Consider the following 16639-nt stretch of genomic DNA (forward strand, 5'->3'; position numbering starts at 1 on the left):
ACATGTCTAAAGTCCCACCTTAATATTAAAAAAAGCAAAACAAAACCAAATATAATAGTGACAGTCCACACTGGTAAAGTGATATATGAAATAACACGTAAAAAGACACTCCAAACACAGAAAGTGAGAGTGCTATTAATCCCTCGCCAGGTGGATTTTCGCCACCAGACAAACACAGCAGAAGGCTTGACTCTCATGTTATAGAAAACTCATATAACACTCTGTATGGTTATAAGTCGAGTTGAATTGCATCTTGATATAGCATGGTCCTTTTTAGCCTGCAGGGTCCCAACACGCTTACAAACACATACACATACACATACATGAGCCAATTTTGTAGACAGCATATCTTTGGCGTGTGGGAGGAAAACCGGAGTACCCATAGGAAACCCATGCAGGCACAGGGAGAACATGCAAACTCTTGGCAGATGGTGTCATGGTTGGCATTTGAACCAGTGACCCTATTGCTGCTAGGTGAGAGTGCTAACCACTACACCACAGTGTTGCCCACTGTTATTGACAATGGTCCACCAAACTAAACATTCCCATCCATCAAATTGGCAAAAAAGGGGGAAATGTTGCTTTAAGAGTCCATCTCCAATGTTCACTGAAATGTGAATATGCATGTCAAAAAGAAAGGAGACCAAGCGTCCCACATAGTATAAAACCAAATACATGTATTGATAAAAATACATTTTATGCACTCACAAGTGAAATTAATAAAACTGCACTGCCAATATTGAAATCCAAACCGACAGGAATGAACTTCCGGAGACGCTTCCAGGAACATAATGATGTCATGGCACATAGCTCTATTTGATGCGTTTCGTCACATCTGGTGTCTTCTAGCGCATCCTTTTTCTGTGTTCCCCAGGTGGTGAGTGGGGCTTAATCAGGCTTCACACAACACACAACCCTGGAAATGCCCAGTCCATCTTACATCCATGTTCAGTCCATCTTACTGTACTCCTAATCTATCAGATCATTTTTTCCTAACAGACTTCTTATTTCTTAGGCCGTATATAGGGTAATCAAAAAGTTTTGTTCAATAACTTTTTATTGGCATTTGAGAGGTCATTTTTGTCTCCAGAAATAGGAAATAAACATGTAAAAAAGTATTACTGGTCAAAAAATAGAGCATGGGGAACTTGGCTTTGTACAAAATAAGCTGTCACCAGGAAAAATACATCAAAAAATGTTTTATTTGTTTTTATTTGTTTTTATAAAGAGGATTACATTTCAATAAAAAGACACATAAGAGAATACAATGCAAGGAATGAATGACCAATTCTTATTGACAAATTATAGTTATAGTCACATGAAACAGCAAACATTTTGTAGTCAGTTTTAGGGTACAGCCAGTTTCTGAGGGCCTATTCTCCCCACAGAGCTGCAAAGCAACATACATTATGTGTTGGTGCACTGCCTTGACACTACTTGTGAAAAGCAGACAAGTGCATTGTCCCATGTATTGCATTTTGCTTCAGAAAATTACAGCCTGACCCATTTTTTACATGTAGTGCATTTCAGCACATTCATTTTAAATGAGCTGTTCAACCCATCTCACTGCATGCAAGTCAACGCACCACATTGCATGCATTGCAGCAGACAGCGTTGTGCTGCACAGTGATCACACATATTAAAGAAGACTATAAAGTGAGTTAAAGCGTTTTGGTGACTGTTTTTGTTCTCTCTTCACAGCTGGCTGGTGTACAGCAAGCCATTTTTTGAAGGCGATCCTTACATACTAGAACCTGGGGGGTATCCAAACAGGAAAGCTTGGAATGGGCAGGACTCACACATGTGTTCCTTGCAACCTGCACGAATTGTAAGTAATGTCTGCATTGCACTTACCCTCTTTTCAATCCAACCATAGGCTATATTCAGTTTGTACTATTAGTGTATGTACAGTTTTATCACGGTAAATTACTAAATAATATAAATATTATTTTTTTTTGTAGGGAGGCCCCACCGTGGAGAAACCTAATGAACCAAAGGTTAGTATAATTAGAGATGTATATAAAACTGTGTATGCATGTGTGTGTCTGTATTCAATATTTGCCAGATCTAAAAAAATATTCAGGAAAAGATCTTAATGTGCAAGTATGTGTGAAAAGGTTATTAATTATTTTACTACCATATTTACAAGAACATTGTTGTAAATCAGTTTCTGTGCACATTAATCAAAGTTTGGCTATACATAAGGATTCGTTTTATCACATGGACTTTAAACAGCGAGGGCTGACACATTTTTTCTTTTATTACAGAAAGTATAATTTTATGTCCAATATCTAATTAGTGGAGCCTAGGTAATGTGCAACCAAGGTAGCGGTGGAATTTCGCTTATGGCCTGAACTTGCACATCTTTAGAAGAGCTTTTTTTCTTTAGAAGACAAATATTACCCTAATTACATGTGGTTTGGTTATTATGTGGCTTCTAGTTCCTGGCTAGTGATGGCCGAACGGTTCGCCCGGCGGTCGTTTCGCGGCGAATTTCCGACTTTCGCCGTCCGCGGGTTCGAACGCCTTTTTCCGTCGTTCGCCCCGGCGGACTTACGTGTTTAATGTATACAAGAACTTTAACCTTTCGTGACACGTTTATCATGTGTTACAGGACAACCAATTGAGACATGACAGCTCATGGACACTTGGACATTCCCCCTAACCTATAAATACACCCGATCCGGTGGCCATTTTACATTCTTTCTTCTGTCACTGTAGGGAAAGGATCCTGTGTGGAGTAGGGACAGAGAAAACGCTAGCTATTTGGTACACAAAAGTTCTTTTCAGGACTGGTATAGGTGTTAGGTCAGCAGCCTGAGTTTCTTTTGTCAGTTTAGATAAAGGGACAGAGCGCTGTATGCTGCTATTTTAGGGACAGCTCAGCCAGATTAGTCTTTCTTCATCATCATCATCATCATCATCATTAGCTGTTACTATCAGGTCCACAAAAGAGCTGTTCCAGCTAATCGTTCCAGCCTACTCTTTTTTGCCAATTTGTATAGGGACAGGCAGGAAGCAGTGTGTCAGGCAGTGAGGATAATTTTAAAGACTTGCTGTTACTATTAGTTCCACAAAGGTTCTTTTCAGGACTGGTATCAGTGGTACGGTAATAGGCTTGTACACGTATAATATTCTTTCTTCCAAATATAGAAAGAATATTATACTTGACTGCTGCCCTTCTGCTGCAGTCTGCTAATCATTCACAACTCACTTGTTCCACAAAGCTCTTTATCAGGACTGGTAACTTGGTCTGTCTAGGGTGCTACGGTACATAGGCTTGGGTGCGGTACAGTCTGCTGTTCTGTAAGGACCGCTATCGGTCCACAATACATAGGGTTGCCGTGCACTACTGCTGACCGCTGCCCTATACTGCAGCAGTCCTTCATTGGTATAGGGACTGACGTACAGTCTGCTAATCACTAACACACAACCTGCTTGGTCCACAAAAGTTCTTATAAGGACTGGTAACTTGGTATAGGGTGCTACGGTACATAGGCCTGAGTGCGTTACAGTCTGCTGTTCTGTAAGGACCGCTATCGGTCCACAATACATAGGGTTGCCGTGCACTACTGCTGACCGCTGCCCTATACTGCAGCAGTCCTTCAGCGGTATAGGGACTGACGCACAGTCTGCTAAACACTAACACACAACCTGCTTGGTCCACAAAAGTTTTTATAAGGACTGGTAACTTGGTATAGGGTGCTACGGTACATAGGCCTGAGTGCAGTACAGTCTGCTGTTCTGTAAGGACCGCTATCGGTCCACAATACATAGGGTTGCCGTGCACTACTGCTGACCGCTGCCCTATACTGCAGCAGTCCTTCATTGGTATAGGGACTGACGTACAGTCTGCTAATCACTAACACACAACCTGCTTGGTCCACAAAAGTTCTTATAAGGACTGGTAACTTGGTATAGGGTGCTACGGTACATAGGCCTGAGTGCGTTACAGTCTGCTGTTCTGTAAGGACCGCTATCGGTCCACAATACATAGGGTTGACGTGCACCACTGCTGACCGCTGCCCTATACTGCAGCAGTCCTTCATTGGTATAGGGACTGACGTACAGTCTGCTAATCACTAACACACAACCTGCTTGGTCCACAAAAGTTCTTATAAGGACTGGTAACTTGGTATAGGGTGCTACGGTACATAGGCCTGAGTGCGTTACAGTCTGCTGTTCTGTAAGGACCGCTATCGGTCCACAATACATAGGGTTGCCGTGCACTACTGCTGACCGCTGCCCTATACTGCAGCAGTCCTTCAGCGGTATAGGGACTGACGCACAGTCTGCTAAACACTAACACACAACCTGCTTGGTCCACAAAAGTTCTTATAAGGACTGGTAACTTGGTATAGGGTGCTACGGTACATAGGCCTGAGTGCAGTACAGTCTGCTGTTCTGTAAGGACCGCTATCGGTCCACAATACATAGGGTTGCCGTGCACTACTGCTGACCGCTGCCCTATACTGCAGCAGTCCTTCATTGGTATAGGGACTGACGTACAGTCTGCTAATCACTAACACACAACCTGCTTGTTCCACAAAAGTTCTTATAAGGACTGGTAACTTGGTATAGGGTGCTACGGTACATAGGCTTGAGTGCGGTACAGTCTGCTGTTCTGTAAGGACCGCTATCGGTCCACAATAGATAGGGTTGACGTGCACCACTGCTGACCGCTGCCCTATACTGCAGCAGTCCTTCAGCGGTATAGGGACTGACGTACAGTCTGCTAAACACTAATACACAACCTGCTTGGTCCACAAAAGTTCTTATAAGGACTGGTAACTTGGTATAGGGTGCTACGGTACATAGGCTTGAGTGCGGTACAGTCTGCTGTTCTGTAAGGACCGCTATCGGTCCACAATAGATAGGGTTGACGTGCACCACTGCTGACCGCTGCCCTATACTGCAGCAGTCCTTCAGCGGTATAGGGACTGACGTACAGTCTGCTAAACACTAATACACAACCTGCTTGGTCCACAAAAGTTCTTATAAGGACTGGTAACTTGGTATAGGGTGCTACGGTACATAGGCTTGAGTGCGGTACAGTCTGCTGTTCTGTAAGGACCGCTATAGGTCCACAATAGATAGGGTTGACGTGCACCACTGCTGACCGCTCACCTATACTGCAGCAGTCCTTCAGCGGTATAGGGACTAAGAGTTTTGTCACAGGGTCATTTAAAAAATGACATGCAGAGGAAGAGGCAGGCCCTTCCGCAGGGGTGGTAGGGGTAGGGCAGGAGCAACAGGCTTGAGCCAAAGTGGGAAGTTGCAGAAGGTGCGTTCAATTACTTTAAAGGATGCACCAGACTTGGTTGAGTGGCTCGCTCAGCCTTACTCTTCTGCACCCTCCTCATCCTCTCGATCTGCACCCTCTTCTTCACTCTCTGCTATGTGCACCCCCAAAGACACTACCACCAACAACACGACCACCACCACCACCACCACATACCTTCCGCTTGAGTCACTGGAATTATTTTCCGATCCATATCAAGAGGACATTTCTGATGCGCAGCCACTCTTGGTATTGGATCAGGAAGAGGAGGTAGCAACAAGCGCTACTCAGCAGTCTGACGCCAGTACCCAGATCAGCCCAAGGAGAAGGTTGGTCCCCGGTGTTGCTGCCTACTCTACTTATAGCGGTGGGGAAGGTGACGTTGATGATGACGTGTCTAGTGATGTCACGTGGGTGCCCACAAGAGAGGAAGAGGAGGGGAGTTCAGAGGGAGATATGGACCAGCAGATAGGGAGGAGAAGCAGCAATGACTTACATTGCACAGCAGGGACAAAGCAGACTGCAAATGTATCAGGAGCGAGTCATCGACCATGTACGGTCACATCTGGCGCTCCCAGGACACCGGCACATGGCTCCGCAGTGTGGGCTTTTTTTAACGTGTCCGCTGCTGACAATAGCGTTGCCATCTGCAATCTTTGCAGTCAACGCGTTAGTCGCGGTAAGCCCAATACTCACCTAGGGACGACCGCCTTAAGAAGGCACATGAGCAGCCATCACCGAGCCCAGTGGGAGCAACGGAACACACAAAGCCACACTGCAGGCTCTCACCGTCCAGCCTCGTCTTCTACTTCTCCTTCTCCTCTCTCCTCACAATTGTCCTCCACTCCACCTTCCATCACGCCAAGCTCACATTTTTCTGCAAAAAGGCAGGCTTCCGTGGGCCTAATGTTTGAGCGTAAAAAAATGATGACGCCGGATAACCCTCTTGCCCAACGGTTGGCGGCTGGCTTGTCAGAACTCATAGCCCGCCAACTACTGCCATATAAACTGGTGGACTCGGAGGCCTTTCGCAAATTTGTGGCCATTGGAACACCACAATGGAAGGTCCCAGGAAGGAAGTATTTCTCAGAGAAGGGCATCCCAGAGCTATATGGCCATGTTCAGCGGCAAGTGAATGTATCTCTGGCACACAGTGTCGGTGCCAAGATACATCTGACCACAGACACGTGGTCTAGCAAACACGGGCAGGGAAGGTATATCAGTTTTACTGCCCACTGGGTGAACCTTCTGACGGCCGTCAAGCATGTAACCCGTGGCACCCGTGTAGATTTGGTTTTACCGCCACGGATTGCATGCAGGCCTGACTCTTCTTCTCCTCCTCCTACTCCATCCTCCTCCCTCTCCTCCTCAGCTGCCTCCTCCTTTTCCGCTGCTAGCGTCTCTTCCACTGCACCGCCCAAGCTCCCCAGAACCTATTCCACATGCCAGGTGAGACGTTGCCATGCCGTGCTGCGTCTGTTGTGCCTGGAAGCAAAGAGCCACACTGGCCCGGCACTCCTTTCAGCTTTGCGTTCACAGGCAGATGAGTGGCTAACACCGCTCAATTTGACAGTTGGTAAAGTGGTGTGTGACAACGGTGCCAATCTGCTTAGCGCATTGAAACAGGGCAAAATCACGCACGTGCCGTGCATGGCACACGTCTTAAACTTGGTCGTGCAGCGATTCCTTGTCAAATACCCTGGGGTCCAGGACATCTTGCGGCAGGCAAGGAAAATCTCGGCCCATTTCAGAAGATCTTACACGGCCATGGCTCGCCTTGCTGACATTCAGCGGCGACACCATCTGCCGGTCAGACGTCTTATTTGCGATTGCCCGACGCGATGGAACTCAACCTTCTATATGCTTGATAGGCTGCTCCAGCAGAAACGTGCAGTTAACGTCTACCTGTATGAACTCTGCGAAAGAAACGGTTCTGGGGAGCTGGGTTTTTTTTCACCGCGCCAGTGGCTGCTCATGCGCGACACATGCAGACTTCTGCGGCCATTTGAGGAGATCACCAAACTGGTCAGTCGCAGCCATGGCGCCATCAGTGACATGGTACCTTATGCCTTCTTTCTGGAGCGTGCATTGCGTCGTGTCATTGATCAGGCTGTGGAGGAGCAGGAGCGGGAAGATGAGGAAGTCGCAATGCTGGATGAATTCCCAGGGGGGGCTACTCTATCTGAGACAAGTCAACAACAGGAGTCTGATGAGGAGTCAGAGGAGGATGGTGCCGGGGCGGATGAGCAGGAGCAAGAAGAGCATGCTTTAAACCTTTCTGGGATCCCTGTTGTGCGAGGATGGGGAGAGGAGAATGAAGAGGACGACATTATCCTGGATGATGAGCAGGAGCCAGGCCACCACACCGCTTCCACTTTAGTGCAAATGGGGGCCTTCATGCTCCAGTGTTTTAATAGGGACCCCCGTATAAAAAGCATGAGGGTCAAGGACCAGTACTGGGTGGCAACGTACTTAGACCCCCGGTACAAACACAAAATGGCGGAAATGTTACCGCCGTCGCAGAGGGCTGTCAGAATGCAGCACTTCCAGGCCTTGCTTCGAGAAATGCTGCATTCTGCTTTTGCGTGCGCTGGCAGAGGAGCAATTCCCACTCCCAGAGAAGGATTTGCGGGTACCAATCCAACAGCGCCTGCAAGAAGAGGCCGGTTTGAAGATGTGTTGGTGACTTCGGATATGAGGTCATTCTTTCAGCCGACCCATCGACAGGTGTCATCCGGATCCAGCATCAGGGAACGCCTAGACCGTCAGGTGTCCGACTACATTGGGTTAACGGCCGATGTGGACGCTCTGAGGAGTGATGAACCCCTAGACTACTGGGTGGGCAGGCTTGACCTCTGGCCAGAGCTTGCCCAATTTGCAATCGAACTGTTGGCTTGCCCCTCATCCAGTGTCCTGTCCGAAAGGACGTTCAGCGCAGCAGGGGGGATTGTGACCGATAAGCGTACTCGCCTAGCTCACCACAGTGTTAACTACCTCACATTTCTAAAAATGAATGAGGCATGGATCTCGGAGGAATTCAACACATGTGATCAGTAGACCATGTATATGTCTATAAACAATTTTTGGAATCAAGCACACAGACCTTCTTAATTCATTTGGCTCACTTCCCTGACCCAAAAAAGCACACCGTACTATATGCCCCTACCCTCCTCTTTGAAGAGGTTGAGCGGTGTCATATTTCTACTGGGGCTGCTTATTATGAGGGGTTCCCACCATCCCTGTGCTGTGCTGACTTCCTCCTGGGTGTTCTTATTATGAGGGGCTCCCACCATCCCTGTGCTGTGCTGACTTCCTCCTGGGGGTTCTTATTATGAGGGGATCACACCATCCCTGTGCTGTGCTGACTTCCTCCTGGGGCTGCTTACGGTGCTGCTGTCAGCGCTGTATGTCACGGAGCTGCTGTCAGCGCTGTATGTCACGGAGCTGCTGTCAGCGCTGTATGTCACGGAGCTGCTGTCAGCGCTGTATGTCACGGAGCTGCTGTCAGCGCTGTATGTCACGGAGCTGCTGTCAGCGCTGTATGTCACGGAGCTGCTGTCAGCGCTGTATGTCACGGAGCTGCTGTCAGCGCTGTATGTCACGGAGCTGCTGTCAGCGCTGTATGTCACGGAGCTGCTGTCAGCGCTGTATGTCACGGAGCTGCTGTCAGCGCTGTATGTCACGGAGCTGCTGTCAGCGCTGTATGTCACGGTGCTGCTGTCAGCGCTGTATGTCACGGAGCTGCTGTCAGCGCTGTATGTCACGGAGCTGCTGTCAGTGCTGTATGTCACGGAGCTGCTGTCAGCGCTGTATGTCACGGAGCTGCTGTCAGCGCTGTATGTCACGGAGCTGCTGTCAGCGCTGTATGTCACGGTGCTGCTGTCAGCGCTGTATGTCACGGAGCTGCTGTCAGCGCTGTATGTCACGGAGCTGCTGTCAGCGCTGTATGTCACGGAGCTGCTGTCAGCGCTGTATGTCACGGAGCTGCTGTCAGCGCTGTATGTCACGGAGCTGCTGTCAGCGCTGTATGTCACGGTGCTGATGTCAGCGCTGTATGTCACGGAGCTGCTGTCAGCGCTGTATGTCACGGAGCTGCTGTCAGCGCTGTATGTCACGGAGCTGCTGTCAGCGCTGTATGTCACGGAGCTGCTGTCAGCGCTGTATGTCACGGAGCTGCTGTCAGCGCTGTATGTCACGGAGCTGCTGTCAGCGCTGTATGTCACGGAGCTGCTGTCAGCGCTGTATGTCACGGTGCTGCTGTCAGCGCTGTATGTCACGGAGCTGCTGTCAGCGCTGTATGTCACGGAGCTGCTGTCAGCGCTGTATGTCACGGAGCTGCTGTCAGCGCTGTATGTCACGGAGCTGCTGTCAGCGCTGTATGTCACGGAGCTGCTGTCAGCGCTGTATGTCACGGAGCTGCTGTCAGCGCTGTATGTCACGGAGCTGCTGTCAGCGCTGTATGTCACGGTGCTGCTGTCAGCGCTGTATGTCACGGAGCTGCTGTCAGCGCTGTATGTCACGGAGCTGCTGTCAGTGCTGTATGTCACGGAGCTGCTGTCAGCGCTGTATGTCACGGAGCTGCTGTCAGCGCTGTATGTCACGGAGCTGCTGTCAGCGCTGTATGTCACGGTGCTGCTGTCAGCGCTGTATGTCACGGAGCTGCTGTCAGCGCTGTATGTCACGGAGCTGCTGTCAGCGCTGTATGTCACGGAGCTGCTGTCAGCGCTGTATGTCACGGAGCTGCTGTCAGCGCTGTATGTCACGGAGCTGCTGTCAGCGCTGTATGTCACGGTGCTGCTGTCAGCGCTGTATGTCACGGAGCTGCTGTCAGCGCTGTATGTCACGGAGCTGCTGTCAGTGCTGTATGTCACGGAGCTGCTGTCAGCGCTGTATGTCACGGAGCTGCTGTCAGCGCTGTATGTCACGGAGCTGCTGTCAGCGCTGTATGTCACGGTGCTGCTGTCAGCGCTGTATGTCACGGAGCTGCTGTCAGCGCTGTATGTCACGGAGCTGCTGTCAGCGCTGTATGTCACGGAGCTGCTGTCAGCGCTGTATGTCACGGAGCTGCTGTCAGCGCTGTATGTCACGGAGCTGCTGTCAGCGCTGTATGTCACGGTGCTGATGTCAGTGCTCTGTATTACGGTGCTGCTGTCAGTGCTCTGTATCTCCTGCACCCTCTTGTTTGCCTACCCTGGTCCCTGACCTTCCCTCTCCTCCATTGCCTTCATTAGCTCCATAGTCCTGAATTGTCAGAACAATTTCCCAAATAAAAAAAAAATGCTTGTAGTTATCGATCCCAAATTCACCTCATACATGTATTATGCTATTGTCCAGGTGGTGGGACTACGTGCTACCCCCTAATAATTACCCCGTGGCCGCAAATTCGACCTAAAGGTTTGCGAAATTCGCCTCCCATTGAAGTCAATGGAGCCCGCGGCGAACGGTCGTTTTCGCGAACGTTTGTGTCCGTTCGCGTTTCGCGTTCGCGAAACGTCCCGTCGGAAGTTCGTCCATCACTATTCCTGGCTGCTAAGAGTCAGATCATGCACATATGGGTTATCTTCATCTCCGTTATCATTTCATGCTGACCTTGCTCTCTGACAGTTTTGTTTTGGTAGACAAGTTATAAATTAAGGTTTACCCATAACCGGGAACTCGGCATAACTGCGTAATGTTGCAAAGACACTCTATAATTGGAGGAGAAGATGGCAACATGGTCATATGACCAGCCTCTCCTCTTTCCAGCACTTTTATTTTAATACTCATTTAAATAAATGGGCCTTTGCTAGTCCACAGTAAGGTCATACTCCTGCTTTATAAAAACACCCCTATACAGTATCTTTGCAATTCAAAAATAAGTTAATCTATTACTTCTCAGGCGTCCTGTTACATTATCATGTTCACCCATGGGTCTCTTCTTTGGCAGGGAAGGGCTTCAATGAATGCCTAGTACTGGCTATATACCCCATCCTTCCAGGCAGTTTTCAGCAAGCATGCTCCAAAACGGAAGTTTGGATTTTTTTTCTAATTTCCAATAAGTAAAGATTCAGTCCTAATTCATTTGGTTCTAAGACTTGCATGGTATTTGACATCTGAATTACTGGGAATGGTTAGTCTATAAAGCCTGGTTCTAATATGCAAGGGAGTTCAGGTACCAATGTGAAAAAAAAAAACACAAAATACCTGTACTTCAGTACTGTTGTTTCCTTACAAATGTTTTAGTCTAGGGTCATGTCCACTTTAAAATGTTAAATTGTGCAAATGCAATTCCTCTTGCAGATTCTTTTATTTAAATACCCTGGGTTTCAGGGTCCTGTTTGGGAAGTCTTCAAAGACCTGAACTCCCTGCAGGATGAGCTAAACAGCAATGGAGAGTGTCTCCTTACTGTGGGATCAGTAAGAATCCTGGGAGGGTGGTAAGTAAACTACACTGACTGATACTCATATAAATAAATAGCTATTTAGCAAGTTTTTGCTAACATGAAGTGGCTGCTTTTAATTTCATTTCTGCGACTACAGTTGGGTAGGATATGAAAATGAAGGTTTCCATGGTCATCAATACCTCTTGGAGGAAGGAAAATATAAAGATTGGTCTACGTGGGGTGGATATTCTGAAGAACTAGGATCACTTCGACATATTTGTACTGTGAGTTAAAAGAGAGAGCTAACAGCATTTGCAAACATATCTTTAGTTACTGTAATATATATAATCAAAACCTGTTCCTTACTCTTAGGATTTTTCAGAGCCTGAAATAGTGCTGTATGAGCAACCTGGCTGCTCAGATGGTCCTTGCTTACGCCTAAATGAAGCATTATCAGATATTGAGTTGGCTCAGTATGGGACCAAAACAGAATCCATCCATGTGTTGAACGGAGTGTGAGTCTCTTCAGGGAAAAGAGGGCATAGTTTTACACTGTATGGGCAGATATTTGTTGACACCTGATCATCATTTTAAGCTTGTTGTCCCCCCACCACCCTTTTTGTGGCTCAGCCAGCCTCCACTCTTCTGAGAAGGCTTTCCACAGGATATCAAAATATGTCTGTAGGGATGTGTGCCCATTTAGCTAAAAGACAATTTGTGTGATCAGGTTGTTAGAATGCTGTTTTTACAGACATACTGTAGGTGCAACAACCATTCTCACATATTATACTATGGCCAGTAGTTCTGCCATTAGGTGGTAGTGTTACTTTAATACTTGTATAATTGAATGTTCTTCCTAGTGGAACTACATCTTTAGGATGTAACTTCCTATCTCCGTTTTCCTGTTGTTTTCCAATAAAACAAGAAACGCTCAGCCATGTGTCCAGCAACAGCATGACTGGTATCTGTAGCAGCTTTTCAACATGGGTAATGGCATTGGACAAGAAGGCATGACTCAAAATTGACATTCCTATTTATCCCAAAGTTAATCAATAGGATTGAAGTCAGGGCTCTCCATGGGCCACTCAAGTTTATCCTCACCAAACTCCTCAAACTATGTCTTTATGGACTTAGCTTTTTGTAGATGTCAGTCATGCAGAAACAGAAAAGGACCTTCTCATTGCTATAGTATTAATAGTATCCTTCTATGGAAACATCTAAACTTCATAATTTGGAGGGGAGTGCTCAAACTTTGTGCCATATAGTAGGGATGATGGTCAGATGCCTACAAATATTTTGCCAAACAATGTAAAGTTTTTATGTTGTTCCAGTTTTGGTCATATACTGTTTTCTAAAATGTAATTTAAAACTGTAGGTGGGTGGCCTATGAAAATGTTGACTTCTCAGGAGAGCAGTACATTCTGGAGAAAGGAATCTACCACAGTTATCAAGACTGGGGAGCCAAAGATAGCCGCATCTGCTCTGTACAGCCAGTTCTACAGGTAAGGTCAGAAAGTAACCAGAATAATGGAATAATAAAGATTCTGATTTTTTTTCGAGCTAAAAAAGATACAATATGTGCTGCAGTCAACTCGACAGTTGAAACCAGGTTTGACCATTTGACTGCCAAGGATGTGTTGGTTATAATGAATGAATGAATGAATGAATGAAATACTTGTATAGCGCACAATGCGAACTGAATCGCCTCTAGGCGCTGTGGCAAGCTTTGATCATCTGCTAAAAGAGGAAGGTCTTGAGTTTTTTCCTAAAAGCCAGGTGATTTTCTTCCAGGCGGATGTTGATTGGTAGAGCATTCCATAGCTGAGGCCCTTGGACAGCGAATCTCCGATCCCCCTTGGATTTATACCGGGCTTTGGGCACGAGGAGGAGGTTTTTGTTGGCTGATCGAAGACTGCGGTTTGGTGTGTAATGATTTATTTTCTCCATTAGGTATTGCGGAGCTTCTCTATGCACGCATTTGTGGGTGAGGCAAAGGGTCTTGAACGTGATCCGATTTTTTACGGTTAGCCAATATAAGGTCCTCAGTGAAGGAGAGATGGATTCCCAGGGTTTTTTTCCTGTTATCAGCCTTGCCGCCGTGTTTTGGATCAGTTGTAATCGCGCAAGTTGATATTGTGGTAATCCTATGTAAAGCGAGTTTGCGTAGTCCAGTCGTGAATTAATGATTGTTCCAACTACCACTGCTTTGTCATTCTTTGGGATAAAAGGGATGAGTCTGCGAAGCATGCGCAGCAGATGGTGAGATCGACTGACTACAGATCCTATTTGCGCATCCATTGACATTTGTGCGTCTAAAATAACCCCGAGACTCTTCGCTTTGGTCTTTGGGGAGATAGTCTGCCCAAAGACGGTTGGTGGAGACCAGGAGGTTTTGGTTGCGGGCTTATGATTTGGGTGTAAGATAAGAAGCTCTGTCTTTGATTGGTTCAGCTGGAGGGAGTTGGTGGTCATCCAGTCCTCTATTGATTTGAGGCAGTTTTCAAGTTGTTGTTGGTGATCTTTTTTTCCATTGATCCGGAAATAAAGTTGCGTGTCATCAGCGTAAGAGTGGAAGCAGATATCTGAGCATCTGATGATTTGAAGGAGTGGGCGAATGTAAATGTTGAAGAGAACGGGTGACAACGGAGAGCCTTGAGGGACTCCGCAGGTGACTGCCCGAGTTTCGGAGAGGAATTTTCCTAGTTTTACTGTCTGTGACCGATTTCCTAGGAAGGACGCGAACCATTGGAGATCTATGTCTTGGACTCCGGCTACTTCTGTGAGGCAGACGAGTAGAGTATTGTGATCTACTGTATCAAACGCTGCACTTAGGTCTAGCATTACGAGGAGACACGGCTCTCCGTCATCTGCTGCTTCGAGGGCGTCATCCCATATCTTGAAGAGAGCTGTTTCTGTTCCATGACCCGGGCAGAAGCCTGATTGCAGCGGGTCCAGGAGTTTGTGAGTATCCAGGTGAAGTTGTAGCTGATGTACTACAGCTTTCTCCATGATCTTAGAAATGGTGTTGAGGCTTGTAATCGGCCTACGGTTGTTTGGATCCTGAGGGTCCAGGTTTGGTTTCTTGAGTAGAGGTGCCTTGTTTGAGGATGCTGGGAACAATCCCTTCGTGGAATGATTGGTTTATGAGGTGGGTTATGGTTGGAGCCACGATGTCGGAGCCACGATGTCGGAGCATTCTTTCAGTAGTTTTGTGGGGATGATGTCAATAGGTGAGGTACTGTCACGCAGTTTATTAATGATGTTTTTTGCGGTGTCTACGGTAATTGGGGATAGTGAAAATTTTGGCGGTTGCGGTATGTTGGTGCAGACATCCTCTTTATGTATTTGCTGGCTGAGGTTGGATGTTTTCTTCTGACAAATTGTTTCCCTGATGGTTTTGACTTTATCGATGAAAAAATCCGAAAGTTTGTCACAGTAATCCTGGGATTCGCTTTCTGGGGGTTCTAGGCACACCGGATTCATTGATTGATTAACCAGTTTAAACAGTTCCCGTGGTTGGTTTGCGGCCGTTGAGATTGTATATGAGAAGTGGTCCTTTTTGGCTTTGAAGATTGCTTTCCGATAATTCTCTGTGAGACCTTTGTAGTTAAATAGGTTTTCCTCGGTGGGATTTCTTCTCCATGTTCTTTCCGCTCTTCTGCGTTCTTGCTTTAGTACGGAGAGGGAGCTATTAAACCATCCAGCATTTTTCTTCCTGATGAGTGCCCTGCATTTTGGTGCTACCGAGTCTGCTGATTGCAGTAATGCCTTGTTCAGGGAGTTGAGTGTTTCCTCCGTAGAGTGGTTTAAGGTTATTGTAGATATCTTTTTGGACAGAGTGGTTTTGAAGGCTTCGAAGTACAGTTTTTTATGCGATCTGGTCCAGTGTGTTGTTACAGGTTTCGGTTTTGCGTTGGTGATGTTGGTAGCGATTTTGAATTTGATGGCGTGGTGATCCGTCCATGGCAGAGTTATGTTGTCGAGTATGTTGACGTCGATGTTCTGTTTGAAAATGAGGTCCAGGGTGTGTCCTGACCCATGCGTGGGAGTCTTTATCAGTTGCTGTAGACCCAGTTCTTCTAGTTGATTGATGCAGGCAGTCGCGATGGGGTCTTTAGGCTCGTTTGCCCAAAGGTTGAAATCTCCGAGTGCCAGGAAATTTTTGAATTTTAGGGTGTGCATTGCAAAGGATTCCGTAAGGGGTGAAAGAAGATTGGACTTTGGTCCCGGTGGTCTGTAGCACAGTAGAATATGAGTGGTGTCATGGGGTGTTGGTTGAAGATGTAGCGTCAGGGTTTCCATAAAAGGAACTGGGTTCTGAGATGATGGTTTAGTGAGATCCAGGTGACCTTTAAAGATCACTGCTAGGCCTCCTCCTTTTTTCCCTATCCGGTGTTCGGTTAGGATCCTGTAGTTTTCCGGCACCAATTCGGTGAGGATGGTGTTGCAGTCAGAGGTTAACCAGCTTTCGGTGATGAAGAGGCAGTCTACATTGTTCTCGATGATGAAGTCGTGTACTTCCAGTCTATGTTTGACTGCAGACCTGGCGTTAATCAAGGCGCAATCTAATTGTAGTGGTCGAGTAGATGTCTTCCTGTGGTTGGGAGCTGCTTGTCGTCCGGTTTTTAATAGTTGTTCTCTTTAAAGTATTTTTTTGTATGGAAGATGGCAATGTGGTGTTGATGTTCCTTAGTCTGTGCAGAACTTCAGCTGAGTATTTGAAGTAGCACATGGTTTGTGGATGCTTTTGATGGTACTATGGGCCTAAGATGATGATCCTGATCAGGGTATTGATCCTGAGGTGGGGCTGGGTATCAGACTTGCCGCCGTGCTTGAGGCTATTAGCGCGCAAGTTGATCAGGGGATGCCTATATGGATGCGGAAGGAGTTGTTGTATTTGGTTGCTGGCTGTTCCAGCTACCTTTACTTAAGGTGAAGGTCTCCGCTCAGAAAAGAAGTCTGGCTGTGATCTGGAATAGTCGTCCTAGGATAGCGT

The 16639-nt window shown here is 47.0% G+C and overlaps 1 protein-coding gene across 2 annotated transcripts in view; it reads left to right on the forward strand.

The window, feature by feature from the left end:
- The window catches only part of CRYBG2 (crystallin beta-gamma domain containing 2), a 191079-nt gene that overhangs the window by 139157 nt on the left and 35283 nt on the right, over positions 1 to 16639 (forward strand). For both annotated transcript variants that reach the window (XM_077481047.1, XM_077481048.1), the window contains 6 exons: positions 1702 to 1828; positions 1962 to 1997; positions 11561 to 11697; positions 11801 to 11927; positions 12016 to 12158; positions 13019 to 13145. In XM_077481047.1, coding sequence (XP_077337173.1) covers positions 1702 to 1828; positions 1962 to 1997; positions 11561 to 11697; positions 11801 to 11927; positions 12016 to 12158; positions 13019 to 13145 — 697 coding nt within the window. The remainder of the gene's footprint in view (positions 1 to 1701; positions 1829 to 1961; positions 1998 to 11560; positions 11698 to 11800; positions 11928 to 12015; positions 12159 to 13018; positions 13146 to 16639) is intronic.

Source organism: Lithobates pipiens, unplaced genomic scaffold (assembly GCF_037356315.1).
Source record: "Lithobates pipiens isolate NorthernLeopardFrog02 unplaced genomic scaffold, aLitPip1_a1.2 Scaffold_16, whole genome shotgun sequence".
Classification (NCBI taxonomy): Eukaryota; Metazoa; Chordata; class Amphibia; order Anura; family Ranidae; genus Lithobates; species Lithobates pipiens.